Below are 18,324 nucleotides of genomic sequence, written 5' to 3'. Positions count from 1 at the left end.
AGCTGTGGTAAGTGTCCACTTTGAGAGCGCACACTACTAGATGGAGTTGGGTTGTCTGTCAATTAGGCTATAGTTTACCTTTGTTTGTATTGTCTCCTGACTCTCCAATTACTCCTCTGATGGGTGCTGTAGCACTGGTTTTAGACTACAGTCCTCGATTCCACATGTCAGACACACACCTCCATTAAGTTGATTCAGTCTCTTTTAGTATGTTAAAATCTGTCCTGTAGCCTAAACGGTACTTGGTGACAGGTTTATGTCTTGTGGTATTTACTATCCAAATGGCCCATTACTGGTAACTTACTATGTCATCCCAGCTATCAATCTCCGATCTCTGTCCACAGGTTGATTTGTGAGCTATTTTGCCTCTTAGCAAAAACTGCTATACGAGCAGAAGTGTCTGTACTAATCACTGAATCATGCCTTCATTTCCACCTCATTGCCAACGAGGCAGATTGATCGTTTTGCTGGTTCGAGAGCTGCGAGAGACTTGCAGCCCGAGCGATTCTCCACAAGCAGGATCTAATCAGAGTATTTCATTATATTATAGTAGTATTCATCTTATCGAAATGTGTTGTATTGGAAGAGGAGTACTAGGTGTTTGAATGTGACACAATGTGACCTATAGCCTATGATACAAAATAAACTCACTGGTCCATTTCCTGATTTTATGTTGAATTGCAATGTGTATTTTGAATTCCTACATCTTAGTCATGGGTTGGAGAAGTTGTAAAGGTGGATGTGGAGAAAGCTTATTTCCACATTTCATATCCTCTGTCCTTTGGGCTACATCTCCATAAATCCTTAGCTAGATTACTTCTCATGCTCTCAAACACTTGAGTTTGCAGTCCTCACGACAGATTATTTGACACACCTGATCTGTCTTCTGTAAGATAATTGCAGTACTGTAGCTCAGCAAATGCCCTCTCTAGGGTTAGATAAGTGCCTCGTCAGATGGGCCTATAATTCAACACCAGCACAGTTTTTCTGGGAATATTAGGTACCTGTTAGGCATACCAGAATGCCACGGGCCTTGCAGGCATCACTTTGTGTTGTCATGCACAATGAATTTAGCTCGCTTTAAGTAACTGTCCAGTGTTTCCATATTTCTGTGAAGTATACAATATGAGTGAAATAGTTTTCCTTCCATTTACATTTTTTTTTTTGTTAAACAGCTTTTCTGTGTTGGAATGGTTAGGGCGTACCACAACAACAGAATGGTGTGGGTGTACAACGGTTATAAAAAAAATATGAATGCGAGTTAGGGCCGTCCTCCAAAAAATCCCCCAACCAAGAGTCGTCTGTTCTGTTACCGAAATCCTTCATTTGTTTAGGAAAAACATTCCCTATTCCCTCCATCCTTGCTCTCTTTACGTGACAAATGTATCCAACGCAAATACCACTTCGCACAGGACTAGTATTACTAGAGAACGATTATAGATACAGAGTATAATTACAGTATAGGTGATAGGGCCACACTGATAATTCTTCCAGAGAAGACAAACAGCAGGACAATGACCCTAAGCATACTGATAAAGCAACACTCGAGTGGTTTAAGGGGAAACATTTACATGTCTTGGAATGGCCTAGTCAAAGCCCAGGCCTCAATCCAATTGAGAATCTGTGGTATGACTTAAAGATTGCTGTACACCAGCAGAACCCGTCCAACTTGAAGGAGCTGGAGCAGTTTTGCCTTGAAGAATGGGAAAAAATCCCAGTGGCTAGATGTGCCAAGCTTATAGATAGAGACATGACCCAAGAGACTTGCAGCTGTAGTTGCTGCATAAGGTGGCTCTACAAAGTATTGACTTTGGGGGGGTGAATAGTTATGTATGCTCAAGTTTTCAGTTTTTTTGTCTTATTTCTTGTTTCACAATAAAAAAAATGTTTTGCATCTTCAAAGTCGTAGGCATGTTGTCTAATTCAAATGATACAAACCCCTCAATCTATTTTAATTCCAGGTTGTAAGGCAACAAAATAGGAAATGGCAAGGGGGGTGAATACTTTTGCAAGCCACTTTACTCAGTACTTTGTTGAAGCACCTTTGGCAGCGATTACAGCCTCGAGTCTTCTTGGGTATGATGCTACAAGCTTAGCACACCTGTATTTGGGGAGTTTCTCCCATTCTTGTCTGCAGATCCTCTCAAGCTCTGTCAGGTTGGATGGGGAGCGTTGCTGCACAGCTATTTTCAGGTCTCTCCAGAGATGTTCGATCGGGTTCAAGTCCAGGCTCTGGCTAGGCCACTCAAAGACATTCAGAGACTCCTGCGTTGTCTTGGCTGTGTGCTTGTTGTCCTGTTGGAAGGTGAACCTTCGCCCCAGTCTGAGGTCCTGAGCGCTCTGGAGCAGGTTTTCATCAAGGATCTCTCTGTACTTTGCTCTGTTCATCTTTGCCTGGATCCTGACTAGTCTCCCAGTCCCTGCTGCTAAAAAACATCCCCACAGCATGATGCTGCCACCACCATGGTGCCAGCTTTCCTCCAGACATGATGCTTGGCATTCAGGCCAAAGAGTTCAAGCTTGGTTTCATCAGACCAGAGAATCTTGCTTCTCATGGTCAGAGTCTTTAGGTGCCTTTTGGCAATACCCAAGCGGGCTGTCATGTGCCTTTTACTGAGGAGTGGCTTGCAGAGATGGTTGTCCTTATGGAAGATTCTCCCATCTCCACAGAGGAACTCTAGAGCTCTATGAGAGACCATTGGGTTTTTGGCCATCTCCCTGACCAAGGCCTTTCTCCCCCAATTGCTCAGTTTGGCTGGGCGGCCAGCTCTAGGAAGTCTTGGTGGTTCCAAACTTGGAGGCCACTGTGTTCTTGGGGACCAAGGATGATCAATGGAAACAGGATGCACCTGAGCTCAATTTCAAGTCTCATAACAAAGGGTCTGATTATTTTCTGAAGGCACTGTGTGTGTGTGTGTGTGTGTGTGTGTGTGTGTGTGTGTGTGTGTGTGTGTGTGTGTGTGTGTGTGTGTGTGTGTGTGTGTGTGTGTGTGTGTGTGTGTGTGTGTGTGTGTGTGAGAGATACTAGGAATACTTACTGTTGTTGTAACTGTCATCCTTGCTCTATTCTTGTTCCATGTCTTGCCTAAGCAATACTTAATTTCATATGTCAGCCAGCTGTGTTTTTTTTCTTGTGTGCTTTTGTTTAGTACTAAATTGCAAAATAAAATTCTTTCAAATAAAATATTTTTTTTAAAGAACATGTACTGTCAATATGATATACAAATATCAGAGAAAGTAAATGCATATACAGTGGGGAGAACAAGTATTTGATACACTGTCGATTTTGCAGGTTTTCCTACTTACAAAGCATGTAGAGGTCTGTCATTTTTTTTATCATAGGTACACTTCAACTGTGAGAGACGGAATCTAAAACAAAAATCCAGAAAATCACATTGTATGATTTTTAAGTAATTAATTTGCATTTTATTGCATGACATAAGTATATACTGTCTATATACTACATGGAACTATCTGGGAAAATATAGGCATGTACTCTAAATATACAGTACCAGTCCAAAGATTGGACACAGCTACTCATTCAAGGGGTTTTCTTTATTTGTACCATTTTCTTGTAGAATAATAGTGAAGACATCAAAACTATGAAATGACACATATGGAATCATGTAGTAACCAAAAAAGTGTTATACAAATATATTTTGTATTTGAGATTATTTAAAGTAGCTACCCTTTGCCTTGATGACAGCTTTGCACACTCTTGGCATTCTCTCAACCAGCTTCATGAGGTAGTCACCTGGATTGCATTTCAATTAACTGGTGTGCCTTAAGTTATTTTGTGGAATTTACTTCCTCAATGCGTTTGAGCCAATCAGTTGTGTTGTGACAAGGTAGGGGGGTATACAGAAGATAGCCATATTTTGTAAAAGACCATATTTATTTGCCATATTTCTGGCAAGAACAGCTCAAATAAGCAAAGAGAAAACAGTCCATCATTACTTTAAGACATGAAGGTCAGTCAATACGGAACATTTCAAGAACTTTGTAAGTTTCTTCAAGTGCAGTCGCAAAAACCATCAAGCGCTATGATGAAACTGGCTCTCATGAGGACCGCCACAGGAATGGAAGACCCAGAGTTACCTCTGCTGCAGAGGATAAGTTCATTAGAGTTAACAGCCTCAGAAATTGCAGCCCAAATAAATGCTTCACGGAGTTCAAGTAACAGACACATCTCAACATCAGCTGTTCAGAGGAGACTGTGTGAGTCAGACCTTCATGGTCGAATTGCTACAAAGAAACCACTACTAAAGGACACTGAACCAGGTTTTCCTCTAGGATTTTGCCTGTGCTTAGCTCTTTTCTGTTTCTTTTAATCCTAAAAAATGTACTAGTCCTTGTCAATGACTAGCATACCCATAACCTGATGCAGCCACCACCTTGGTTGAAAATATGAAGAGTAGTACTCAGTGATGTGCTGGATTTGCCCCTAACCTAACGCTTTGTATTGAGGACATAGTTTATTTCTTTGTCACATTTTTTGCAGTTTTACTTTAGTCCCTTGCAAATATTATGCATGTTTTGAAATATTTGTATTCTGTACAGGCTTCCTTCTTTTCACTCTGTTATTTAGGTTAGTATTGTGGAGTAACTACAATGTTGTTGATCCACCCTCAGATTTCTCTTTTCACAGCCAATATACTCTGTAACTGTTTTAAAGTCACCATTGGCCTCATTGTGAAATCCCTGAGCGGTTTCCTTCTTTTCCGGCAACTGAGCTAGGAAGTACGCCTGTATCTTTGTAGTTACTAGGCGTACTGATACACCATCCAAAGCGTAATATATAATTTCACCATGCTCAAAGGGATATTCAATGTCTGCTTTTATTTGTATTTTACTCATCTGGCGATATATGCCCTTTGCTAGGCATTGGAAAACCTCCCTGGTCTTTGTGGTTGAATCTGTGTTTGAAATTTACTGCTCAACTGAGGGACCTTACAGATAATTATATGTGTGGGGTACAGAGATGAGGTAGTCATTCAAAAATCATGTTTAAAGCTATTATTCCACTCACAGTGAGTCTAAGCACATTTTTACTCAACTTATTTAGGCTTGCCATAACAAAGGTGTTGAATACTTATTGAATTTGTAAAAAATGTCTTAACATAATTCCGTTTTGACTTTGAGGTATTCTGTGTAGGCCAGTGACAAAATCTCAATTTAATCCATTTTAAATTCAGGCTGAAACACAACAAAATATGGAAAAAGTCAAGGTGTGTGAATACTTTCTGAAGGCACTGCACGTTGCACAAGCCCTGCGGTTTTAAAATGGCTGTGTCCCTATGTGAATTTGCGCATGTTTAGAGCGCCACCATTGGGTAAAAGATCAACAACAACATTTTATTTTATTTTTGTCCTTTTGAACACTAATTGGCTTCCAAATCTCTTGTCTCTTAATTAAGACACAAACAAAACAATTTTTACATCTTAGTTTTGGGTTTTGTAGTAATCCTATTGTTTCTGACACCTTTATCAGAATCTCACAGTTCTTCCCTTTCTAAATGTACTAGGCAGGTGTTTGTAGAAATTATAGTTTTGAAACTGAAATGTACTTTATGAGGGTAGTATAGAATATTGGGGCTCTTGGTTTGTTTCTAGAGCAAGGCTAATCCTTGCAGGCTTGATTGCGCCCGCCCAGTTGACTGAGTGTCTCATGCTGATGTCTCATCCACTTCTGAAGGGTCTTGCCAGATTCGCTGGCTGTGCGCTGGGGTAACTAAAGGACACACACACACACACACCGCAGTGTAGGTCTGTCATATGAGGATATAACATAGCCACGGAATCTTGCCTTTTTATTGGTTAGTTTGCCTCTAACAGTCACCATTGTTAGTTCTCAAAGATTTTATTATTTTAATATATATATGTATGTGTGTACAGTTGAAGTCGGAAGTTTACATACACCTTTGCCAAATACATTTCGACTCAGTTTTTCACAATTCCTGACATTTAATCCAAGTAAAAATTCTCTGTTTTAGGTCAGTTAGTATCACCACTTTATTTTAAGAATGTGAAATGTCAGAAAAATAGTAGAGAGAATTATTTATTTCAGCTTTTATTTCTTTCATCACATTCCCAGTGGGTCAGAAGTTTACATACACTCAATTAGTATTTGGTAGCTTTGCCTTTAAATTGTTTAACTTGGGTCAAACGTTTCGGGTAGCCTTCCACAAGCTTCTCACAATAAGTTGGGTGAATTTTGGCCCATTCCGCCTGACAGAGCTGGTGTAACTGAGTCAGGTTTGTACGCCTCCTTGCTCGCATACGCTTTTTCAGTTCTGCCCACAAATTTTCTATAGGATTGAGGTCAGGGCTTTGTGGTGGCCACTTCAATTCCTTGACCTTGTTGTCCTTAAGCCATTTTGCCACAACTTTGGAAGTATGCTTGGGCTCATTGTCCATTTGGAAGCCCCATTTGCGACCAAACTTTATCTTCCTGACTGATGTCTTGAGATGTTGCTTAAATATATCCACATCATTTTCCTCCCTCATGATGCCATCTATTTTGTGAAGTGCACCAGTCCCTCCTGCAGCAAAGCACCCCCACAACATGATGCTGCCACCCCTGCGCTTCACGGTTGGGATGGTGTTCTTCGGCTTGCAAGCCTCCCCCTTTTTCCTCCAAACGATGGTCATTATGGCCAAACAGTTCTATTTTTGTTTCATCAGACCAGAGGACATTTCACCAAGAAGTACGATCTTTGTCCTCATGTGCAGTTGCAAACGGTAGTCTGGCTCTTTTATGGCGGTTTTGGAGCAGTGGCTTCTTCCTTGCTGAGCGGCCTTTCAGGTTATGTCACTATAGGATTCGTTTTACTGTGGATATAGATACTTTTGTACCTGTTTCCTCCAGCATCTTCACAAGGTCCTTTGCTGTTGTTCTGGGATTGATTTAAACTTTTCGCACCAAAGTATGTTAATCTCTAGGAGACAGACCGCGTCGCCTTCCTGAGCGGTATGACGGCTGCTTGGTCCCATGGTGTTTATACTTGCGTACTATTGTTTGTACAGGTCTACAATTGGCTGATTTATTTTCTTTTTTCCCCCATGATGTCAAGCAAAGAAACACTGAGTTTGAAGGTAGGCTTTGAAATACACCTCCAGTTGACTCAAATGATGTCAATTAGCCTATCTGAAGCTTCTAAAGCCATGGCATCATTTTCTGGAATTTTCCAAGCTGTTTAAAGGCACAGTCAACTTAGTGTATGTAAACTTCTGACCCACTGGAATTGTGATACAGTGAATTATAAGTGAAATAATCTGTTTATAAACAATTGTTGGAAAAATGGCTTGTGTCATGCACGAAGTAGATGTCCTAACCGACTTGCCAAAAGTATAGTTTGTTAACAAGAAATTTGTGGAGTGGTTGAAAAATGAGTTTTAATGACTCCAACCAAAGTGTATGTACACTTCAGACTTCAACTGTGTGTGTGTGTGTGTATATATATATATATATATATATATATATATATATATATATATTCAAATAATATAATCTTTGAGAATTATTGTACATACTCTATCTGGTTTTAGTCATTTAAGTTTACACTGAAAGCACTTTTCCATCTCAGAAATTATCATTTTTATTATTAACACATAAGCCCAAGGATTTAAATAGTAGAAAATCATTGAAATATTCCCAACAATATCAAAAAGACTTTAATGTTATCTACCCACTAAATAAACCGCACAGCAGACCAGGGATAACTATAGTTTTAACTATGCTTTATGGAAAGCGTAGTTAACTTGGGGGGAACAAATAGTTACACATCTCAGAAAGTGAATACTTAAAAAAAAATGTTTTAATACAGATCTCAGGAAGTGACTACTTTTCATGAACTATTGGATTGGCTGCTTTCAACTAATGAAAGGGCTGTACCTGGATCTGCATGTTGAATAGAGCGCACTCACAATCTTAAACTATTCCAATCCATCTGACAGACATATTTAATCTACACAATACATTTTCTATTTAAATATTCTGTAAATGTCCATTCAAACGACTGTCCATTGACCAAGGTGTACATAATCAAGTCAAACCAGTTATATTTTTATATTTAGATGTAATTATAAACAAATTGTGACGCTCCACTACTGTATGACTTTTTCAACATGCCACTGAAAGTCAAAAGCTGTCATTATTGTTATGATACCTGAAAATACTACAGAGAAATTGAAAGGCATTTGCAAACAGCAGCTTGGAGCTTAGCAAAAACAACTTTAACCTCTTTGTTCATCTGAGGGTAAGTGCTCTTGTTTCTAACACACTATGACATCTTTAAAGGGATAGTTCACTCAGAATACAAAACTAACATTATTGGCTGTAGTTCAAGATGGCAGTTTTTGGATATTTAGTTTCCTTTCAACACTTAATAGACATATTTTGTTAGCATTCTCAGTAACACGACATGAAATCGTTATTATGCCTGTGTAATAAAATCAATTACTTTTGGAGCAACATTTTATTAGCATGTTGTTCCGTAATACTTTGGTAATTGCATTTTAATTGCGTAGCACTACTGTACACGAGGAATAGTGGCTGTTCCTTATTCCACATATGTAATAACTCCATTACTATGCATTATAAAGCAACTTCCAAAGGCCTTTAACAACCATTTTGCTATTGTAATAATCAGTTACTACACATTAGTTACTACAAAAACTGGATGCCAAGTGTTCCTCTATTACCTTATGTCTCGCTCATTATGAAAATATATTTGTTTGTCATTTTGAAGCTGCAAAAGTGGTGCTAGGTTCTAATTATCAGAGTAAGAACTTGACGGACACTATGAAAGCTTAAACCAAGTTTATTCTTCCCAAAGGATCGAGCAGCTGAATCGACAAAAACATGTTTACAATAGTGGTGGTATTTGTATCATCTCCTTTGTTTTGTTGACGTTCAGTGAGAGGTTATTTTCCTGACACCACACTCCCGAGGGCCCTCACCACCTCCCTGTAGGCCGTCTCGTCGTTGTTGGCAATCAAGCCTACCACTGTAGTATCGTCTGTAAACTTGATTATTGAGTTGGAGCAAAGAAGTTGTTTAATTTGTCTGGGAGCGAGACGTCGATGTCCGCGACGGGGCTGGTTTTTCTTTTGTAATCCATGATTGTCTGTAGACCCTGCCACATACGTCTCGTGTTTGAGCTGTTGAATTGTGACTACTTTGTCTCTATACTGACGCTTTGCTTGTTTGTTTGCTGTGCGGAGGGAATAGCTACACTATTTGAATTCGGTCATGTTTCCAGTCGCCTTGCCGTGATTAAAAGCTATCCTAGCAAGAAACTGATATCCTAGCAAGAAACCATGTTGATATAGCAATGCTCCAAGAAACACACCTGGTTCAAAAGGACTCGCATAGAATAGAGAACCATTTGTACAAACTGGCTGCTTTTTCATCAGCCCCAAACAAAACTAAAGGTGTAATCGTAATGATGCATAAAGGCTAATTAACTAAAAAGTTGGTTACAAAAAAGAGACAACTGATCATAGATTCTTAAGATATTTGCCCGGGGGCGACATATTACCAATGGTAATTGTCCGCACTGCTGAGGTGGGGTGGGAACTCTCTTTTCTGTAGAGTCTGTGACACTACATGGCACACGCTACCTCAAATTAGTCATTTTTAACAGACGTGTTCAAGTTGTCATAGCAGTATTAGCTAGACGAGCTTGAATGACAAACAAATGGTTAAACAAATAAGCCTTGTGTGGTTAGCTGATTTTTCAATTTACTGTCAGTTTTAGGCAATAGATTTCTATTCAAAACATTTACAATTACCCTTGCTACTTTAGCCTTGTTCACACTGCAGGCCTTAATGCTCAAATCAGTTTTGGAATGCTGACTGTTCAAACAGTAAGTTACAAGTGATCAAATTGCATTTGTGTGTATTCAGACCTCAGTCATTTGCTGACGTGGCTGTGCTAGTTGTCATAGTAACGACGGGTGTGTGCGCAGTGTTGTAGGTTGACTGGTGGTGGTGATTGTGCTTCCTATCACTCAGAAGTGATGTAGCAAGCTAAGCTAACTTTCAAAACGAGTCCTTTTTGGCTAACCACAGCATTCAACTACCTAGCTAGGTAGCTGTTCAGCTTTGAAGCACATTCACAATTTTTTTTGTTAGCAATTAACAAGCAAGTTAGCTACCACATGTTCTTGTCAAACTGTCAACAGAGTAGCTAGAAAGCAACAAAATATGCCAAATAACGATCTAAAAAACACTTGAGGGCAAATAAATCGCATGGCCAGGACTCAGATTTGTATGTGGCTTGAAATATCCCATTCCATGTGCTTTTTGGCTGTTCAGACTGCAGGAAAAATAAAATATTTGAATTGGATGTGCCAAAAAATAGGTTGAGAGTCACTTCAAACTACCAGTGTGAACAAGGCTTTAGTGAAGGAATAAAGCTGATAACCGTAACACACTACATTTTCTTGTTTTGCAGGTTTCCCCATTTCTTTTCTCAGGTGTCCACAATGACAACTAACGTCCTGCATGCTCCTCCCACACCTAGCCCTGCCTCTTCGTGATTGAACAGCTGCTGACTGACCAGAGAGGTGAAAAATGTCTGTGTTGCCATGACTTAAAGACATCAATCAAAGATGGAGAAAAAGAAAATGTGCCCCCGTCTTCTGGACTACCTGGTGGTGGTCGGAGCCAGGTGAGGACTTCATAGGGGTGGTTGGGAGATAACTGATTCCTACTACCTCACATTATATCTTTAGGCCTTTGTTTTTTTAAATTCAAGACTGTTTCTAATGCCCATTCTCCCTCCATGCTACTTTGCAGGCAGCCCAGCACTGACAGCGGATCCCAGACCCCCCAGCTCCTCCGTCGCTACCCGCTGGAGGACCACCCAGACTTCCCTCTGTCTCCGGACGTGGTCTTCTTCTGTCAGCCTGAGGGATGCCAGAGCATCCGGCAGCGCCGGGTCAGCCTGCGAGACGACGCCTCCTTCGTCTTCGCACTCACTGACAAAGACTCGGGCATCACGCGCTATGGTATCTGCGTCAACTTCTACCGCTCCTTCCAGCGAGGGGGGCACCGCCGCGACAAGGCGGGTAGCGGTGGAACGGCGGCGCAGATAGTGGAAGCGACCAGCGAGGGTTCCGATGGCAGCGGTGGCTGCACCACTGCCTCCACGTTGCCGACGCCTGCCAGTGCTGACACAACAACCACACCTGTGCCAGGCACGGAGCCGGGACCACCCGGTGGCGAGCCAAATGCCGGCAGGTCCCCTCGGCACAAACGCAGCACGGCCAAGATGGTCAGTCGGAACCGCGACAGCACGCTGACCTCGCTGTGCATGATCAGCCACTACCCCTTCTTCTCCACCTTTAGGGAGTGCCTGTACATCCTTAAGAGAATGGTGGACTGCTGCAGCCACAGGTTGACCCAGCGTGCCGGCCTGGCCCGCGCAACTCAGAGGTGAGACCTATGCATAGTGCCAGGCTTATCAAACGATGGAGCCCCCTGGTTTCCATTTCTTTCAGGAGATTTAGTTGAGTAAATTCACAACGTTGCTAAAATTATCCTAAAACTACCCAGGCCAGAACACTTCCAACCGCAGTACTAACCACGCTCATGATATTTAATGGACAAGATAGAATTGCCCCACTCATTCTATTTTAAAACAACACTGTGGTCTGAAATGCCGGAGGATTCAAATGGACACTGGACAGTGAGAAACTTGTGGTAGTGTCATCAGTGAGTTAGCAGGGTCTTGCCTTATCCCCTATTGTGGGGTCTCCTAACAAATGCTGCAGGAAATGTGTGGTTCCCTTGCTCTCGAAGACACACACACACACACACACCGGCACAGGGCCTATCATGCTGCTGTCAGCTGGTGTTCATGCAAGGCAATTGATGAAGATCCGTGAACATTGTGTGCATGCATCTTTACGCACACAGGATATTGAGACATTCCCATGCAAAGCATTTTGTTTTACATGCAATAATGTTTATTATTATAGTTCTATTATGTTTTCTTAGAGATATGTAACGATCAACACCACAATGGATCCATATATTGTCTGCCCAGACAATAGTAATAATGGTCCCTCCAGTAACAATTGTAGCTCAGCTCCATGAAAAGCACAGCATGACCAATTCCTGTGTGTAGTAGGAACAGCAGATGTCGGTAAACAACAGTACCCTATCAGAAGCAGAGGGGAGTAAAGCACAGATAGAGCTGTAAAGATGCTTCTGCTTCGGGTTAATGAAGACCTCACTCACTGTCGTGACATTTTCCCTGGTCTGTGTATAGCGCGGTGACGAAGACCGAGAGAGAGACCCAGGGATTTAAATAAAAAATAAAAAATTGGTAGCACTTGTGCTCCTAACTTCAAAAAGTTAGGAGCACCACATCAATCTTAGGAGCACCAGAAAAATAGATTTAGATATAGCCTGCATTGGGCCTATATGAATCCTACTTACTTTTGAAGCACAGCTCCTGAAAAAGATATCACCTTTTCTTTCTTTCTGTGCAGCCAAATGTTTGCATACACTGGTAAAGTTACCAGGTTGTTACTAGGGCCGCACAATATTATGGGGGGAAAAAATATCATTGTGATTTTTCAACCGAATCTTGTAATTTGACTTGCGATATAGATCAAAACACTTGGGTGAACTGTTAGAATTTTGAATAGTATTTATATGATTCCATGGTTGGTGTTTGGCATGACAACAAATTAAAAAGCCAGCTAGGAGTTATGACAGGGTGGGAACCAACGTGTTGGTCAGTGTTTCCCAGGGGACCCTAATCACATTTAAATAGATGCTGCATTTGGACAAAGATTTTAGAATAGGCTATCTGATTCAGAACATGCCGTTGCACAGACAACATGCTGATCTACACCACCACTGGTAACAACCTGTATGAAAGCTAATGTTTGCTTTGCCCTAACATGAGCTTTTAGCTAAATGGCATTTTAGCTAGCTAGTTAGCGATCAGCATTAGCATTATTTTAGGCATATGCCAGCTTCCTTAGACTAACTTGGGTTTTGCAGAGGGCAAGATACACAAAGTAATCGTATAATAGAGAAGACATGTAGTTTCATATTTAGAAACAGCCTGGAAAGCGCCATCGTTCTTGTTTTGGAGTGTGGAGTGTATGAATTGACACCATGCTGAGAGAGAAAAAACGGCTGTGGAGGAGCTGTGTGCTCTCTGCTTGATTAACAGGGGCCGGGGCTTGGTGTGTGTGTGTGTGGTTCGGGAACTGGAAGCAAGCAGATGCAGGAGGCAGTCTTATTTGAGCAGTGTAGAGAAGTGTTGCGGTGAAATACTGTTAGACATTTATTTATTTGTGATTTTCTTTTAGTCGCGCTGGTGCTCCCAAAATAAAACCCCAGGTCGTACAGCAAAATATTTAGTCGTATATGCGTCCAAATTGCGCACACTTTAGAGCCCTAGCCGTGCTGCCTGACCTGTGAGGGTCTACTGCGTTGCGGGCTGCTGCGGCGCATAGTCGCACAGACAAACACGCACACAGTCACACTTACACACTCTCGGAAGTCTATGACATGCGCACACACATTCACACACAGCGCTCGCCTGACAGATTGAGGTCTCTGACTGCCTTCAGGGAGCAGCTGCAGTGGGCGGCGGCCCGGGGCGAGCTCTGACGAGCTAATGATTAATCTCCCTCCCTAGCCAACAGACGCCAGGCAATTGCAAAGAGGGTTTAATGCCGCCACGTTGTGTGTACAGGTGTGTAAGTTCAGAGTGGAGGGCTGTCGACATATCGGCGGCTCATATCGGCGTCTTGTTTGCTCATTACACATTGACAACGTACAGTAGAATGCAGAGGGAAGGCTGTTTTGTCTGTGTAAATGTAGTTAAAAGGCTTTGATGATGTAGCACTCACTTAATATTAGAATAATGTATGTGAACAGGTGGTGTTGCGGTACGGTTTGATTGGGTGGATTATCTCGCAGGATATGCTTTTATCACCTGTTGAGAAGTATGATTGTAATATGATTTGTTGACTGTCTCCTGTCAGGGACACCATTTCCCTCTGCATGTAACAGAGGCCTCTACATGTGTATCTAAACTGTCAGTTTGTTGACTGACTTGTCATTCTGCCATCAGGGACACCATGTGGCGCGTGTTCACGGGGGCCCTGTTGGTGGAGGAGAAGGGCAGCCAGCTGCTGGCTGACCTGCGGGAGATCGAGTCCTGGGTCTACCGCCTCCTGCGCTCCCCGGTGCCCGTGGCGGGCCAACGGCGCGTAGATGTGGAGGTGCTGCCCCACGAGATGCAGCCGGCACTCACCTTCGCCCTGCCCGACAACTCTCGCTTCTCCATGGTGGACTTCCCCCTGCACCTGCCCCTGGAGTTGCTGGGTGTGGACGCCTGCCTCATGGTGCTCAGCTGCATCCTGCTGGAGCACAAGGTTAGGGGAAAGGGTGGACGTTTTGAATGGAGTTTACCCTGAGAACTGAGTAGTTATTTAGGATGCAAAATGATTTGCAAATCAGTCAGTTGGTGCAGTCGGTGATCAGCGACTCAGGAGAATTTATGTTCTCAAACAACTCTGGGTGCGTTCGAAATTTCAGCCAACTTTAAAGGCAAGTCGAGATTGACTGATCTACAAATCACCTTGCATCATAAATAACTACTCAATATTATTTGTTTATCAGTCAGTCACAATTAACCCATGATACATCAAGCTTTTGATACTGTCGAGCACGGCCTCTGCCTTAAATAAGGCTATTGCTCAGTCACAAATCAACCCATTTGCCTCCTAGGTGTGTCAGTGGAATGAGTGCTGTTGTGTGTGTGTGTCCCTGGCATCAACAGCTAAACTCAGCAACAACAAAAAAAGTCCTCTCACTGTCAACTGCGTTTATTTTCAGCAAACTTAATATGTGTAAATATTTGTATGAACATAACAAGATTCAACAACTGAGACATAAACTGAACAAGTTCCACAGACATGTGACTAACAGAAATTGAATAATGTTTGCCTGAACAAAGGGGGGATGGGTCAAAATCAAAAGTAACAATCAGTATCTGGTGTGGCCACCAGCTGCATTAAGTACTGCAGTGCATCTCCTCCTCATTGTCTGCACATTGTCTGCAAGTTCCTGGACATTTCTGGGGGGGAATGGCCCTAGCCCTCACCCTCCAATCCATCAGGTCCCAGATGTGCTCAATAGGATTCTGATCCAGGCTCTTGGCAGAACACTGACATTCTTGCAGTGTCTTGCAGAAAATCTCGCACACAACGAGCAGTATGGCTGGTGGCATTGTCATGCTGGAGGGTCATGTCAGGATGAGCCTGCAGGAAGGGTACCACATGAGGGAGGCGGATGTCTTCCCTGTAACGCACAGCGTTGAGATTGCCAGCAATGACAACAAGCTCAGTCCGATGATGCTCTGACACACCGCCCCAGACCATGACGGACCCTCCACCTCCAAATCGATCCCGCTCCAGAGTACAGGCCTCGGTGTAACGCTTATTCCTTCAACGATAAACGCAAATCCGGCCATCACCCCTGGTGAGACAAAACCGCGACTCATCAGTGAAGAGCACTTTTTGCCAGTCCTGTCTGATCCAGTGACGGTGGGTTTGTGCCCATAGGTGACATTGTTGCTGGTGAGGACCTGCCTTACAACAGGCCTACAAGCTCTCAGTCCAGCCTTTCAGCCTATTGCGGACCGTCTGAGCACGGATGGAGAGAGTGTGCGTTCCTGGTGTACCTCGGGCAGTTGTTTTTGCCATCCAGGTTTGGATATACCGGTCCTTAGCAGGTGTCGTTACACGTGGTCTGCCACGTCTCCCTGTAGCGCTGTCTTAAGCGTCTCACAGTACAGACATTGCAATTTATTGCCCTGGCCACATCTGCAGTCCTCATGCCTCCTTGCAGCATGCCTAAGGCACGTTCACGCAGATGAGCAGGTATCCTGGGCATCTTTCTTTTGGTGTTTTTCTAGAGTCAGTAGAAAAGCCTCTTTAGTGTCCTAAGTTTTCATAACTGTGACCTTAATTGCCTACCGTCTGTAAGCTGTTCGTGTCTTAACGACCGTTCCACAGGTGCATGTTCAGTAATTGTTTATTGTTCATTGAACAAGCGTGGGAAACGGTGTTTGAACCCTTTACAATGAAGATCTGTGAAGTTATTTCGATTTTTACAATTATCTTTGAAAGACAGGGTCCTGAAAAAGGGCCGTTTCTTTTTTTGCTGAGTTTATATGTTAGGGTTGTGAACAACGGACAATTTTGCATAGTGTTTAAATTGTCATTTTTTTTTTAATCATAAAATTCTACTTCAATTCACAATGCGGAATAATAGTCTGATTACATATGTATGACCGCTAGGGCCGGGCGATTTAAGTTATATCTACCGCAGGTTTCCGTTCAAATTAATTAGAAGCCAATAAATACAATTGTAGCCGGTCAAATTGTCCGGAATTGCACATTGTACATCCTGATTTCACCATCAGCACCATTCTCACTCCTTGCGTGTTGCCTTACGTGTGTGCTACTGAGGAGAGAGAAATGGTGAGAAAGGAGCCTTGGGCTACTTTTGATTGCGAAGATAGTCATTTTTCTTTGAAGTAATAGATATTATGCCTATAGTTTCAATATTGTAGTAGACAATTATGGGAAGAGCTTTGGCGCGGCCAAATCCAAGCTACTGTGCAACTCGCTATTCAGGTAGGATGCAATTTTTTTAATGTAATTAAATTTGATCGTATTTATAATACTTTATCATTACTGTATATCATTGTTATTGTAATGCATATTTATTCATCTAAACTAGTTCTTTAAAAATGCAAAATGTGTTTTGTTTAATTCTGTTGAGACATTTTTGTTGGTTAAATTAATTTCAATCTGCCTTTTTAATTGTTGGCTCCGGATTTAGTTTAAGATAGGTTTAAAGTAGGCCTATTGTTAAATCAATATCATTGGCCTATTGCTGTCATTTGTTGGGTACGGTAGGCATTGGCCCTTCTTATTTTATTTTTTGACCTTTATTTAACTAGGCAAGTCGGTTAACCTCTCTGCGCTACAGATCCCTTTAGCGGGATCATTTTCCTAAACAACCGCTGAATTGCAGGGCGCCAAATATTACTAAAAATATTTATAATCATGCAATCACAAGTGAAACATTCAAAAACACAGCTTAGCTTGTTGTTAATCCACCTATCGTGTCAGATTTTGAAAATATGCTTTACAGCGAAAGCAATCCAAGTTTTTGTGAGTGTATCAATCAATGCTAGAACAGCTAGCCCCAAATTAGCATGGTCACGAAAGTCAGAAAAGCAATACAATTAATCGCTTACCTTTGTGATAATCTTCGGATGTTTGCACTCACGAGACTCCCAGTTACACAATAAATGTTATTTTTGTTTGATAAATATTACTTTTATAACAAAAAAACGCCATTTGGGTTGCGCGTTATGTTCAGAAAACTACAGCCTCGTTCCGTTCGACGAGAATTCCAAAAAGTATCCGTAATGTTCATAGAAACATGTCACATGTTTTTTATAATCAATCCTCAGGTTGTTTTTAACATACATAATCGATAATATTTCAACCGGACCGTAACCTATTCAATAAAAAAGAGAAAGAAAATGGAGAGCTACCCCTCTCACGCGCAGGAACTAATCAAAGGACACCTGACTAGTTTTGAAAAATCTTGCTCATTTTTCAAAATAAAAGCCTGAAACTATGTCTAAAGCCTGGTCACAGCCTGAGGAAGCCATTGGAAAATGAATCTGGTTGATACCCCTTTAAATGGAAGAAAGACGGGAAATGAACCAGAGATAAAAAAAAAAATCACTTCCGGGTTAGATTTCCTCAGGTTTTCGCCAGCAAAATCAGTTTTGTTATACTCACAGACAATATTTTGACAGTTTTGGAAACTTTGGAGTGTTTTCTATCCTAATCTGTAAATTATATGCATATTCTACGATCTGGACCTGAGAAATAGTCTGTTTAACTTGGGAACGTTATTTAAAAAATAAAAATAAAAATCTGACCCCTAGCGTCAAGAAGTTTTGGTTACAAGTCCAACGCTCTGACCACTATGCTACCTGCCGCCCCAGGTAGCCTAGTGCAGGCTGTTCAAAACTTTTATGAGATTTGTTTCATTCGGTGTAATTTTCTTTGGCCAAATTCAATTCCAACTAATGCTGTGTTTGCTGCAATATAATATCCTGCTCGTATTTTCCATATAAAAGTTTGAGTGACTTACTTTTGATACAGTATTACATTAATGGAGTTTAGAAACATTTTTGAAGGTTTGATGTGGCTATTAGCCTGCAGGCCTATGATAAGAAGGCAGTGCGCACCTAT

General features: G+C 41.8%; 1 protein-coding gene across 7 annotated transcripts in view; it reads left to right on the top strand.

Annotated features, from left to right (window-relative positions):
• The window catches only part of LOC120024943 (MAP kinase-activating death domain protein-like), an 85,164-nt gene that overhangs the window by 14,680 nt on the left and 52,160 nt on the right, over positions 1-18,324 (top strand). For all 7 annotated transcript variants that reach the window (XM_038969324.1, XM_038969323.1, XM_038969322.1 and 4 more), the window contains exons 2-4: positions 10,461-10,676; positions 10,805-11,443; positions 14,109-14,412. In XM_038969324.1, the coding sequence (XP_038825252.1) occupies positions 10,618-10,676; positions 10,805-11,443; positions 14,109-14,412 (1,002 nt within the window). In that variant the 5' untranslated portion in view covers positions 10,461-10,617. The remainder of the gene's footprint in view (positions 1-10,460; positions 10,677-10,804; positions 11,444-14,108; positions 14,413-18,324) is intronic.

The sequence above is a fragment of the Salvelinus namaycush genome, chromosome 30, assembly GCF_016432855.1.
Source record: "Salvelinus namaycush isolate Seneca chromosome 30, SaNama_1.0, whole genome shotgun sequence".
Classification (NCBI taxonomy): domain Eukaryota; kingdom Metazoa; phylum Chordata; class Actinopteri; order Salmoniformes; family Salmonidae; genus Salvelinus; species Salvelinus namaycush.
This window is presented reverse-complemented; position numbering and strand designations above follow the sequence as displayed.